The sequence below is a fragment of the Cervus canadensis genome, chromosome 26, assembly GCF_019320065.1.
Source record: "Cervus canadensis isolate Bull #8, Minnesota chromosome 26, ASM1932006v1, whole genome shotgun sequence".
In the NCBI taxonomy this organism is placed as follows: Eukaryota; Metazoa; Chordata; class Mammalia; order Artiodactyla; family Cervidae; genus Cervus; species Cervus canadensis.
Window position 1 is genome coordinate 46,979,927 of NC_057411.1, and position 14,369 is coordinate 46,994,295.

The 14,369-nt window shown below is 43.7% G+C and overlaps 1 protein-coding gene across 1 annotated transcript in view; it reads right to left on the bottom strand.

The window, feature by feature from the left end:
- TAPT1 (transmembrane anterior posterior transformation 1) overlaps nucleotides 1-14,369 on the bottom strand; it is a 59,414-nt gene that overhangs the window by 2,564 nt on the left and 42,481 nt on the right. The window contains exons 8-13 of the mRNA XM_043447796.1: nucleotides 11,345-11,425; nucleotides 9,932-10,041; nucleotides 8,439-8,498; nucleotides 7,856-7,924; nucleotides 4,773-4,849; nucleotides 2,072-2,232 (exon numbers count right to left, since the gene is read on the bottom strand). Of these exons, the coding sequence (XP_043303731.1) occupies nucleotides 2,072-2,232; nucleotides 4,773-4,849; nucleotides 7,856-7,924; nucleotides 8,439-8,498; nucleotides 9,932-10,041; nucleotides 11,345-11,425 (558 nt within the window). The remainder of the gene's footprint in view (nucleotides 1-2,071; nucleotides 2,233-4,772; nucleotides 4,850-7,855; nucleotides 7,925-8,438; nucleotides 8,499-9,931; nucleotides 10,042-11,344; nucleotides 11,426-14,369) is intronic.

Below are 14,369 nucleotides of genomic sequence, written 5' to 3' on the forward strand. Positions count from 1 at the left end.
CTGTGTCACAACCATCTTCCTGCACAAGCAGGTCCTAGGAAGACCCCGCCAGGCCCAAACACTAACACTGCCTCCCCCAGGACAGCAGGGCCGAGCAGACGCGAGACCACTGTGCCTCTTGTGCATGGTCACGGTAGTTAGAGTCGGCATTTTACCTCCAGGAAGTTCAGATCGGAGATTAAAAACACACCCGTGAACGAAACCCCAAACGACCACGGGCATCCCGAGCCTGGGGGCCTGGACACACCAAACTGCGAACTGTACACTCAGCCCGTACCTGAGCAGCGTCATCGGGGTAAGAGTGACGCCCCACAGAGGGTACCCGGGTGAGACGGAGGGCCGGACGGGCGCTGACACACACACGGCCGCGACGGAGGCAGGAGCTCGGCGCCCCGCCCGGCACCCCTCCGCCCGCTCGGCCTCCCCTCCGGCTCACCTCCCGCCCCGTCGCGGGCAGACGCTGCGCCTGGACACTGACCCCGGCTCTCTGCTTTGCCGCCCCACTGTGGAGCCCCCGCCGGCCCCTCTCCTGACGAGCCCCCCGCACCGGGTCCTACTTTTTCTCGTGCTTCGGGACTCAGTCCAGGCCTCGCCACCTCCAGGAAGGACCCCTCTCCCGTCCCCTCTATAACTCCACTGCTCTCCGATCTGGATCAGCCACTTCTGCCGTCTCCTCTGTCAGTCTGTGAGGTCCCAGAGCTTGATTTATTTACCTCTGTAGCTCCAGGGTCTCATATACCGCCTGGCACAGCCACGGAAGAGTAAATCGTTTAAACTAAAAGTCATCTGAATAAATACTCATGTGGACGTGGAACCGCCGTCCACTGACAACAATTAAGCCCCAGTCTCTCCTCCAGTCTTCCAGGCCAGAAATCCTGGGGCCACCCTTAACTCCTCTCTGCAGGGCACAAGCTCCCAGCGAGCCCTGCGCTCCTGGTGACGCACCCAGAATCTGGTCTCCCGCAGCGCCCACGCCGACCTGTGCACAGAGCCGGGCATTTTCCCGCCGGCCTCCACTCCTGGGCTCGCCTTCCTGAGTCTATTTTCCACAGAGACCGAGACTGATCCAGCATCCCGGCCCCCCTCTCTCCAACGGCCTCTCCCTACATGGCAGAAGCCAAGATGCTCATGAGAGCAGCGGGAGTCCTGGGCGGCCTCTCAGGACCCCTGGTCCCTCTCCCCTGGGGTCGGGGCTCTCGGGTCTCCCCACTGCCCCTCTCCCCCGGGGTCGGGGCTCTCGGGTCCCCCCACTGTCCCTCTCCCCCGGGGTCGGGGCTCTCGGGTTCCCCCACTGCCCCTCTCCCCTGGGATTGGGGCTCTCAGGCCCCCCACCAGTCCCTCTCTCCCGGGCTCAGAGCTCTTGGGTCCCCTCACTGTCCCTCTCCCCTGGGGTCGGGGCTCTTGACCCCCCCACCCTGTCCCTCTGCCCTGGGGTCGGGGCTCTCGGGTCCCCCCCGGTCCCTCTGCCCTGGGGTCGGGGCTCTCGGGTCCCCCCCGGTCCCTCTCCCCTGGGGTCGGGGCTCTCGGGTCCCCCCCGGTCCCTCTCCCCTGGGGTCGGGGGTCTCGGGTCCCCCCCGGTCCCTCTCCCCCGGGGTCGGGGGTCTCAGACCCCCCAGTCCCTCTCCCCCGGGGTCGGGGTTCTCTGGCCTCCCTGGCTCTCGCTGCCCCTGCCTGAGGCCCCTGCACGTTCACCCACACCCCAGATCCTCACAGCTGGGGGGCCCCCACCCCACGTGTCCTCCCACCAGCCTGCTTCGCCTTCTCCCACGACACAGTGCACATCCACCCGCTCTCCCCCCGACCATCTCGTCTGCAGCCCAGCTGTCCCTGGACCCGCCAGGTACCAGGTGCCCGACAACCATCTACTGAACAGGGACAAACAGAAAAAGGCTTGGAGCTCTTCCCTAGGGGCGTCTGCGATGAGATCTCAGCATGAACACTAATAATCCACAGCCGAGCAAAGCAAAATCCAGTCTTGAAAGCTCTGCTCAACAGTGATTTTTTTATCACAGAGCGTTCAGACTGACTCTCTAGGTAACGATTCAGAGGATGAACAGAGAGCCACACCTACCTTGGGAGGCTCTGCACTTGTTCTGTGGTTTACCGGGCGGTTTGCCGGGAGCGCTGGCCGGGGGCGGGTTGAACAGCTTCTCTTCCATCTTGGCCTCCTTCACGTATTGGCAGGATTTCCCCAGCAGGACGATGCTGTTCAAGACTTTCAGGGAGACCAACCTAGAACCGGGAGACACCGCCACGCGCTGCGGGGGCCCGTCGCTGCACACGGGGGCCCGTCGCTGCACACGGGGGCCAACCGCCCCCGCTCGGCCGGGGAGGAGGGGACGGCGGGGAGGGAGGGCCACCCGGTGCCCCGGGTCCAGCTCCCCGTGCACACCCAAGTTTCTGGAGGCTTCTTCACCCCAGGGAAGCAGTTTTGAAAAACTCCTTGGTTTTTAGCATAAGAACTAATTATACTTAGAAGTCTTACCTGGTGCTAAATTGTCTAACATTTATTCTCTTACTACAAAACAAAGACATTCAGCAAATGCAGATGAAAACCAACAAAACGTTATAACGCCACACCGCGGAGCCAACCACTGCGACATCAGGAGTATGACCCTGCCGTCGTCTGTGCTCGGAACGGACATCTATTTGTACCTCTCGCTCTCCAGAATCGGGGTGTCTTTAAGAAGGCGGTGGGGGATTGGCGCTGACAGCCGGAGTAGAGGCTCTGGGGGCTGAGCGTGTGGGTTCAAGCCCTGACTCCACTGCTCAGGACCTGTGTGGATCTCAGTGAATTCCCTACCGAGTTTGTCCAGAAAGGAGGTGAGATGCTCACAACAGTGCTGCCGCTGCTGCTGCTAAGTCCCTCAGTCGTGACTGACTCTGTGCGACCCCGTAGACGGCAGCCCACCAGGCTCCCCCGTCCCTGGGATTCTCCAGGAAAGAACACTGGAGTGGGGTGCCATTGCCTTCTCCGCAGAACAGTGCCGGGCACACAGAAGCGCCCACCAGTGCTGCGGTGTGACCACCGCGGCTGTAAGTGACGATGCACCCGGAACATTCTTCCGACCCGCTGTGGCTCCTCAGTGAGCTGGCCGCGAGGGGCTTGCAAAGCTGCTCTGTGCCGGCCATCGTATAACAGGGCCCCCCAAAGCCTTCAAGTTCTGGTTACTTACATTACTTCTAACATGTTGCTTCTATTAAAAAGTTTCTGCTTAAGAAAACTATGTTATATCTCTGTTTCCTTAAGATAAACTCCAAAATATCTATAATTACAGAAGTGGGATTTCTGGGCCAAAAGGTACATAGTATTTTTAGGCATTTGAAATGAATCTGGCAAAAATTCTGAAAAAAGCAAAACAAAGCTCTTCACACTGATGTGTATGTGGTGTGTGCTCAGTGGAGTCCGACTCTTTGCGACCCCACGGACTGCAGCTCCTCCGTCCACAGGATTTCCCAGGAAGGAATACTGGAGTGGGCTGCCATTCCCTTCTCCAGGGGATCTTCCCGACCCAGGGAGCAAACCCATTATTATCTCATGTATTGCAGGCAGATTCTTTACTGTCTGACAAGGCCTAGAGTGTGCTTAATAATTAGTGTGGCAAACATAGTAGAAAAAAACATTTTTTAAAACACAGAACAACAACTGACTGTAACGGCAAATTTTATCGTAAAAGAAAACATGGGTGAAACTTAAGCCTTAAATAAGGAGGACTATAAGTAAGTGATTTCATTAAAAGATTAAAATACAATCTAAATGGAAGCAACCTAGATGCCCATCAGCAGATGAATGGATAAGGAAGCTATGGTACATATACACAATGGAATATTACTCAGCCATTAAAAAGAATTCATTTGAATCAGTTCTAATGAGATGGATGAAACTGGAGCCCATTATACAGAGTGAAGTAAGCCAGAAAGATAAACACCAATACAGTATACTAACGCATATATATGGAATTTAAAAAGATGGTAACGATAACCCTATATGCAAAACAGAAAAAGAAACACAGATGTACAGAACAGACTTTTGGACTCTGTGGGAGAAGGCGAGGGTGGGATGTTCTGAGAGAACAGCACTGAAACAAGTATACTATCAAGGGTGAAACAGATCACCAGCCCAGGTTGGATGCATGAGACAAGTGCTCAGGGCTGGTGCACTGGGAAGACCCAGAGGGATGGGAAGGGGAGGGAGGTGGGAGAGGGGATCGGGAAGGTGAACACATGTAAATCCATGGCTGATTCATGTCAGTGTATGGGAAAAACCGGTACAATATTGTAAAGTAATTAGCCTTCAACTAATAAAAACAAATGGGAAAAAAAGAAAAAAAATAAAGTGCCATCAATACTTCTGCCAAATAGCATATTTAATTTAGCCAGAGTTTAACTGAGTCACAAATACATTTGGGGATACATGCTGTCAAGGGAGATCCCAGGACAGTTGTGACCCGGTTGCTGTTAACGTCTACTACATTGTGCATTTATATGTGTGTGTTTGTGTGTTAAGTCACTTCAGTCATGTCTGACTCTGTGTGACCCTATGGACTGTAGCCCGCCAGGTTCCTCTGTCCAGGGGACTCTCCAGGCAAGAATACTGCAGTGGATTATGCCCTCCTCTATGGGAATCTTCCCGACTCAGGGATCAAACCCGCATCACTTTACATCTCCTGCACTGGCAGGCAGGTTCTTTACCACTAGCGCCACCTGGGAAGCCCTCTGCCTTTACACTTTACTGTATAACCAAAAACATATTAAAGAACAGTTAATCTTACCCCAAATAGAAGAGGATGACGCAGGCATAAGACAGGATTCCTTGCACCTTAATTGAACTTGTTACCACTCTGATGAGCTAGCCAGAAACAAACCAAAACAACAAATCACATAAACAAAACACACCAAGTTATTAGTTAACATTTGAAAGAAGGTTTCTCCATGCCGACTTTAACACTCTGGGCACATTCCTGTGGCTTCTGTCTAAACCCAAGAAAGCAGTTATAGGATGTGTCAATTCACACCAGAACCTGGCTGCTTGTGGAACCTCTTATGGTAGACGGAGATTCTTTGGGAAAATCTAAAATGCCCACTAATGCCAAATTCAACCGCTGACTCTAAAGTCAGACACTGCACCCAGCTCATGACTGACATTTTTACCTGTACTTAACAGAGATACAAATAAGTTAGTTTTAAAAATAAAAATTATTTTGGAAACTATAAACGGATTCATCTAGCTACACGCATCCCCACCAGGGCTGGAAGCACTTGGTGAGCGTGCCCCTCATTCTTGCATTTTCTGTCCTTTGTTCTTTGACTCTCTGAGAACCCCAAGGACTTGCTGAGGGAGACAGAAAAGGGAACCCTTATGGGGCATATACTGTTTAACCAAACTAAATATTGTTAGGAAACTAATTTACTTACAGGCCAGAAAATTTCTATCTCTTTTGGAGAGTTATGGTTGCTAAGTTGCTTCAGTCGTGTCTGACTCTGCACCCCATGGACTGTAGCCTGCCAGGCTCCTCTGTCCATGGGATTCTCCAGGCAAGAATACTGGAGTGGGCTGCCATGCCCTCCTCCAGGGATCTTATATTTTCTTACTTATCTCACAGAAACATAAGAGTAACAACGCTATCTCTGGAAATTTGCTGAATAAATCTGATGGGATCTGTCACTGAAAAATATTTACACATGTTACAGGTTCACCTTAATGTACCCATATATTAGGGTATGTGGGGACTGCTAGGTGAAAACAGAAAATCAGGGAAAATAACCAACCTTGTCCAGTAATGTCATCCTCAAGTGGAAGAGTCTCAATTAAATAAATAACACAAGAACATTTCAAATTATATTTTAAAAATGCTTTTAATAAAAGAGCAATTGGGAGGAGCTAGACAGAATGAACTGCCATATATATCCAATAAAATCTCTGTCTCAGTCTCTAATGGGGAAATGACCTGTCATCAAACATTTGTGATGAAAAGTAATATGGTTCTAGAATTTTGTTCAGAAATATGAAAAGTAAAGAGGTTTCAATGACTTCATTTTTACCCAGTATATCATTAGGTAACTTTAAGATACATATGTCCCAAGTCTAATTTCCTTGAGACCTTGATTTGATTTACTTTTCTTGGATATGAACTCATTCTAGGACTTAAAGTAACATTTACAAGGAAACACTGCTACTCTTGGCCTTAATGCAAGGACTAGCTTGGTTCCCGAGGCCTCAGTTTATTCCTCAGGGGCCCTAGATTTCTGCCAAAGCTCTGGGGTCACTCTGGCGCTCGGTGAGAAAAACACTGCAGGAGAAAACCCACTGGGTCTGCACGTAGCTCCACAATCCCCTTCAAAACTACAGATTTCCCAGAAGTGTTCTGCCAATCAAGTATTAACTAAACTTAAATCTTCTGGTATAACCACCATAAAAACTCACTCAGAGAATAAACTGAAGATTGATGAAAAATCTAAAAATACTAATTTAAAAAATTCATACTAATTATGATCAGAATTTTCTGGTAAGTAAGTTACTAGACAAATTATTATTTGGCAAAGCAGGGCCACATTTAAATCCAACCACTTAACTAATCCTTAAAAAAAACAAAAAGGCAGCCTAGGTTTATTTTCACATGGCAAGTATCCTTTTTCCAGTTGCAGAAAACAAAGAAAAAATCTTAAATTCTATTTTATCAATCTCTTAAACCATTAACAACAATTTCACTCTTCAGAATCTTCTGTTTTTCCAAAATTCTAGGACTTCCTTTCCCTAAGCAAAAGAAAGCCATATTTGTATATAATAAAAACAAACTACTAACACAACTGAAAACATTTAGGATGTGTTTATCTGGAGAGTCCTGCTGAAGTTTAAATAACATTAAATCTATTAATCATTCATCCTCTAAAAAAAAGTTAGGCAAGCTGGTAAAAAATACAGTTAGTATGACCGACAACTTCTTTCTACATCTCTTAATTTCCATGAGACTTTGCGTCTTTGGAAAACTTCAGATATCCTTCAATGAAAAGACAGTTGCATTTGTTTTGATGTGAGAATAGTTAGCCAAAAAGGAATGCAATCAAATATAAGTGCAGTCAGCAAAATCTTCTTAATTAACATTATTAGAGCTCTAATTAAATATTACAGTAACTATTTGCAAGGCTCTTCTGAGCAATTCATTAAAATATCAGAAGTTGATGACTAATGTTTTTGATCGAGTAAGTTTCAGTGCCATTATTTAAAAATATATATGATATTTCCTGTGTATAACAGCAGAAAATTCCCTTGTAAAAACTTTGGAAAAAAATTTAAGTAGTACTCATAATGAATACAGAATACTTCATTTGAGCAATCGTGTTTATTTAATCTATTTCATCTGTTGCCAAATTTTTACTACTATAAATGCTACTGCAGTGCATAACCTTTCCTATAAATCACCATTTGCCTTTCATGACTGTTTTCTTAGGAGAAATTCCTAGAACTGGAATTACTTCATCAAAGCATAATACTGTCATGGGGCTCTTCAGAAATGCTGGATCAACTCACACTCCCACCAATATGTGTTACAGTGGCCGCTCAATGCCTACCACCAGGTATTTCCATTCAAAAAGAAAAACCACTGCCAAGTGAAGAAGCAAAAATGAATATTCTCATTGTTAGGAAAGCTATCACGTAAAATATGCCTTAACATCTTTTATCCATTAAATGGCTCAAAATCCAAAAGGAAAATATTATAATTTAAAACAAAATTTCCTTCTAAGTCATGGACCTTTAATTTTACTATCAAGTCATTTTAGAACAAACTGATTGATAATCCATTTATTCATATTCTTTAATGACGGTCATCTCATCATAGAAAGCGTATGGACTTACTAAAACAGCTAGTGGGAGAGGAATAAACCCCATCCTCCGGGCCACGGAGTCACTATAATCAGTATATGCCTGGACAGAGAGAGAAGAAAAGGATTTATGGGATTTGATAAGCACTTAAAAAGCAGAATTCATCAGAAAAGTCAGGTACAGGAATGCTGTCTGTGCTTATATGTAATGTTTCTTATTGTTACTGTAATTAAAATAAGAAATGTTTCAAACTTAAAAAAAATAGTACAGTTCATTCATCACCAGCAAATATTCTAAACAGGTGAGACTGTGAGCAAGAAGAGACCCTAGTACCTATATTGAAATTTAGTAAAACAATGGAGTGACCTAAATATTCATAAGAACTTTAAAATACAAAGTTGCATAACTGCTTCAATGCTGTAGAAACCATATATTAGCATTATTTTTATTATTTTGTAAATGTTTAGTGTCAAGAACAGAAATAAGGTGGTTTACCTAACTTTCCCTTAATTAATATCCCATGCTATATTAAACTATTATTCAAAAAATTAATTATTAATTAATTAAACAATTGTTCAGTTAACTTCAGATTATGCCTTTTATATATAATGCTTACATTTTTCTGTCGACTGCTAACAAGGTCAAAAGCAAGGCTGGCTCTATATTCACTGTAGACCTAAAGACAAATAAGAATGAGGTATTAAGTAATATAGTGCAAATATAAAACATGGAAAGATTTACTTTGTAGATACAATGTTCAATAACTAGCCAGGAAGGAGGTGCTAATAACCAAGTGACATCTGGGTAGTTTTTCCCTATTTGTTCACCTACAATAAGAGTGAAAAAGAGCCTCAATTCCCCTTGATAGGTTCAAGGCCTTTTAAAGGTTTCCTTTAAAGAGGGATAAATATTCAATGATTATGGTCATTGAGAGTTTAGACTTTTAGGAAGAGTGGCTATTTTAAGTAGTGCAAGGCACAGAAAATAATTCTGAAATTATAAATTAAATGAACAGTTTTAAAAATTACTACTGTACATCTAATGATAATGATATCTTCTTAGAAGAGTGAATGCTAAGTATGATATTAAGCTGAGTTGGAGAACACAGCAGTCCTGAAGGCACTTGCAAACTGTCATTTCCACTACAAAACACACTAAATATTTGAATCAAGGCTATTAGCTTTGACTTCGGTTGCTGAGAAAATGTCACATGAAAAGGGATTCCTGTTTTGAGGAAGCCAAGACAGTGAAGGGTAAAATTGTTATATCCGGTCTTTGCAAAAAACTGCATGATCATCTTTTATTCAAGGATACTAACACACTCAGAAATGCCGGAACCCCATCATCAACTGCAGCGGCTGCAACCGCACTGCATTGTAGGTCTGTGTCTTTTAAAATATGACAATAAGCATGCACAACCCAAACCAAATTGAGATACTGGTAAATCACTATTCATTTTGGTCCTAGGTTAGGAATGAGCATTGCTCTTGAAAACTAGACTGGTAGGATGACTCAGTGAGTAGGCTTCATTTTGTTTATATCAAGCCTACAGCCACATTTCTATTTTTGGAAATGCTACAAAATACCTGGCTGTAACATAAAACAAATCTCTCAAAGTTCCAACAAATGTTTTCAGTAGAAAAATATAAGGTGCTTGTCTTCTAGGACTTACCAAAAACCTATTCATAATCACAGGAGAAAAGAAAACCAATTTTAAAATATAAAATACTAAACAATCCAGTCAAAGAGAGAGGTTCTGATATCTAATATTTTAAATAGGAACGTGATTTTTAAAAGTTTAATGAGACAGGTTATGATGGTATCAACAGTTTATAATGGTTTTAGTTAGTGACAGACACCCTGATCTCAACTACTGGTCAGTCTATACCTCTACTGGAAAGTACAGACACAGAACTGTTTAACATTGAAATAATGTACTTTTGGCAGCATAATCATTTTTAGAAATTTAAAATTATAATTCTAACTTTAAAACTGTAGTACTTTTCTATCGTACTCATAAATTCAGTAAATTTAACTTGCTATTCTACAACCTTATGATACTAATCAGAAGTCAACACCAAACATTGAATTGTTTATTAAAATACATACATCTGCTGTGATGTCATTGAACTTTGTGATAAAAGCATGTTTTACAATATCCACAGCAATTTCTGACGCGACCACCATACAGACATCTGGAAATAACACCCAGAGATGATCTATAAAGTAGGAGAGAAGAGAGACAGTTACATCTCTTAATATGAATAGAGTCCATAACATCCTATCATAGGCTACCAGAGAAATCTGCATTCTCCACAGGGTAAAACTGTAACATTTTCAACAAGTGATAATGGAGAGAGAACCGGCATAGAATTAATTATCAGGAAGAGTCATATCTTATCAGGCTAAAGGCTAAGTCATTCAACAAGTGCTTACTCTGTGCTTGGTACAGAGGAAGCCTTGAGGGGGGCGCCAGGGTTAGCGGAGCCCGGCCTCTCCCTGGGGAGAGGTACAGGACGACTGGTGGGATGGTGAGTGAGGAGGCTCCGTCTAAACCTCTCGGGCTGCCTCAGAGTGATGGTAGATAACTGGGAGGACAATGTGCTAAAGTCAACTGAACCGTTTTTTCCTCTCTTTGATCACTAAGATTCAACGATACTGATCCATCCTTTATTTCACCGTCACACAGAGGTAACCTGCCAGATTTGCTCACCTTTACTGTATTTATTAAAACATCAACTCAGTACCAAGTGCCTGATTAACAAATGCAAACATCAGGATAATCTGCTTAGGCCTTGAAGAAGGATACACAAGTGGGACAGAGCAGGAAAATCAGGAATGTTGGCGGGGACCCGCGGCAATCCCACCCTGGGGCAGCTGGCGGCGGGTGGAGGGTGCAGGGCTGGGGCCCCCTGCTGACCAGGAAGGAGGTGCTGAGCTTCAGTCAGGGCACCTCGACCTCTTTGGACAATCAGCTCTGCCACTGACTGGCTACCTGACGCTGGAAACTGTCTACTAAGTTCCAGTTTCCTCGTCTATGAGAGAGAAAAGCATCTACGGTGCAGGGCTGAGCAGGGTCACTGGGCACAGGCTGCGGAGGTGCGGTGTGGTCCGTGGGAGCCGTGTGCGTGCGCTCAGTCATGTCTGACTCTCTGCGACCCCACGGACTGGAGCCCACCAGGCTCCTCTGTCCACGGGCTTCTCCAGGCAGGAATACTGGAGTGGGTTCTCATTCCTGCTCCAGGGGATCTTCCCCACCCAGGGGTCGAACCTGCGTCTCCTGCATTGGCAGGCAGGTTCTTTACCAGTGGTACCATGCTGGGCCAAAGACTACTGTGGGGGGTCTAGCTCCCACCACCCCATAGAGCACAGTCAACCCATCCTACACGTGAAGAGTGGACCAGCTAAAGGCTTCTGGAGTTTTCTGCACTTTTCTGTGTACTCATTTTATTCCATGGAAGAGAATGATTTTTCGCTCAGGAGCAAAACTGAAAGGCACCATAACTGTTAAGACTTCCTTACCTGGATTCCAAGAAAACTGCTCCATGTTTCTCAGACATACTATTAGCAAAAGCACATAATTTGTGAATCGTTCCTTAATATCTGAAAAAAAGTTTAACATAAAAGTAGTATATATAAATAATACTATAGTATGTATCTAAAATAATTTTTAGTCAGAATATGACGAAATTGTCTAACAGTGTAAATGTCTGTGAAATAAATATGTTATATATAGGGTGGTGCTACACTGGCAAGCCATTTACTTCTTTCAAACCAACATAATCCTAGTACAGAAATGCCAGTTCTCTACAAACCTCAAAAAATGTTCAAACCATCTATCTGGTCAGACTTAGTCAAATTCCTCCAATGGTCTTTGGGGACATAAGGAAACTGTTTTCATTTTACAAAAGAAGAAAAAAATAGAAGCAGAGAGTAAAATACAAGACTTTGGGTAACATAAAACCCCTGCTTCCCAGACTGCTTCCGATCTGGTAAGTATTTCAGGTCTGGAATACAACAACCAACTGGATGACTCCTTTAACTAGCTAACAAAGCCAACAGCATTACTGAGGGAACTTAGGAGAATAAAACAAGGCAAAAATTAGGTTTCATGAGGATAGTAATCTTAATTACTAAGTATTCTGAGCTTACTCTGAATGAATTTAATAAAAGGAAAGAACTAAATTCCTGCTAAGGGTTAGTTAACACATTTCACTTTTTAACCTGTTATCTTCTTATCATCATCTAAGATACTATGTAATCAGGAAATGGAATGAAATAAATCTGTCTGACTTGGGGTGAACTCTTACGTTAGTTAAAAAGTGAAATTTTTACCAAAATGGGAATGTTTTCTCTTAATCGCTATTAAAGAGCTTAAAAACACTGGTGACTAATGCTTTAAAAGTACTTTTGATATTCAAATTATTAATCTGCTTTTTCTAAGTTACCACTAACAGGGATATGCTTTAATGTATTTACAATCACATTTTAAACGTGAAGTGACTATTTCATTTCCAACAGTTATTTAAATGAATGCAGGTACACAGGTTTATGTTGAGACTTAAACAGAATCACCCTGAGCTGGAACCATACTTCAAACCAATGTAACGCCTGCAGGATCTTTCTGAATGTACAGTTTACAATGTCAGTGGGTTAAAAACTATGTAAAACTCTCCATTTTAAGAACCCAAATCAGAAAGGCCTAGATTCCATACTCAACTGGGGCTTACACTGACATGAAGTGGAAGAAAGGACCAAAAGTTAAAAAATTGGGTTTTATTAACTAAACTCTATTCCGCGTGTCCTTGGACAATTCCCTGAAAGAAAATGCACAGTAAGGCAATAAACTGAAAGGATACAGTTGCTCTAAAGTTTCCAAAGAGGAGAGTGAAAAAGTTGGCTTAAAGCTCAACATTCAGAAAACTAAGATCACGGCATCTGGTCCCATCACTTCATGGGAAATAGATGGGGAGACAGTGGAAACAGTGGCTGACTTTATTTTTTGGGCTCCAAAGTCACTGCAGATGGTGATTGCAGCCATGAAATTAAAAGACGCTTACTCCTTGGAAGGAAAGTTATGACCAACCTAGATAGCATATTAAAAAGCAGATTCATTACTTTGCCAACAAAGGTCCGTCTGGTCAAGGCTATGGTTTTTCCAGTGGTCATGTATGGATGTGAGAGTTGGACTGTGAAGAAAGCTGAACACTGAAAAATTGATGCTTTTGAACTGTGGTGTTGGAGAAGACTCTTAAGAGTCCCTTGGACTGCAAGGAGATCCAACCAGTCCATCCTAAAGGAGATCAGTCCTGGGTGCTCATTGGAAGGACTGATGCTGCAGCTGAAACTCCAGTACTTTGGCCACCTCATGCAAAGAGTTGACTTATTGGAAAAGACTCTGATGCTGGGAGGGATTGGGGGCAGGAGGAGACGGGGACGACACAGTGTGAGATGGTTGGATGGCATCACCGACTCGATGGGTATGAGTTTGAGTAAACTCCGGGAGCTGGTGATAGACAGGGAGGCCTGGAGTGCTGCGATTCATGGGGTCACAAAGAGTTGGACACGACTGAGCAACTGAACTGAACTGAATTGAACGTTTCCAAACTAGGTTTTCAACATTAAACTCGTTCAAGGTTCTGAATTTGATCCCACGTCCGTGCCATCTCTCACTCGGAGAGATTTTTCTTTTTCTTATGTGGGAATGGGTTTTAATGCTGCCTTTGGTAAAATTAATTTGTTGTAAAACTTGAAGGTAGACAGAAGGGGGTACAAGGCAGACCACACCGCACTGTAACAAGAACTCTTCTACCTCTAACAAAAAGCAAGACTTTTCAAGCTGATTACTAACCATTTATGCCATAATATACTCTTGAATTTCTTGTAAACGCACATGCATTGCTTGATCAACATGCCATTGTTTTCAGAGCTTTCTGAAAACTGAAATACTAAATTCCTAATTTTTCTAAGCTAAGAGGTTGTAATTCTGGGGACTTGTTTCTAAAAGAAAGGAAAGGGGACATTAATTATCTCAACATACTGGTGATAAGGTTGCAAATTGTTCACAATCTCCTCCACACAATAAAGACTAAGAACTGTTAAAACTTTAAAAAGACCTGCAAGCCTAGTTTACAGCTCTACAAAGAGTGCCTACTCAAATCAGGCTACTACGTAGAAACAGCATGATTTCTGCTACAAGTGAAATTCTTATAGCTGCCTCCACAGAAGAAGAAATCCTATCTCAGCTTCCCTCCTGTCTCTCCCTTTCCTCTTTCATTTCAAATTCACAGAGACTGGCAGCACACATCCGAAAGAATATTACCGAACAGAAAGGCACAAGCCAATGCTGCCTCTCACAGCTTCGAGGTCTAAGGTTTTACCACTGTTCCACAGACTGGCTCAAGTTTTTCATGAGCTCTTTTTGTTCCCTGCCTAGTTATCAAATCTCCTATAATTCCAGGCGTTCCTTTGCTTTAATATATTCACATGCCATTACTTTCCTTGCCTAATACAGAGGTAAAATTTACACACATGCGAAGTTTTACGT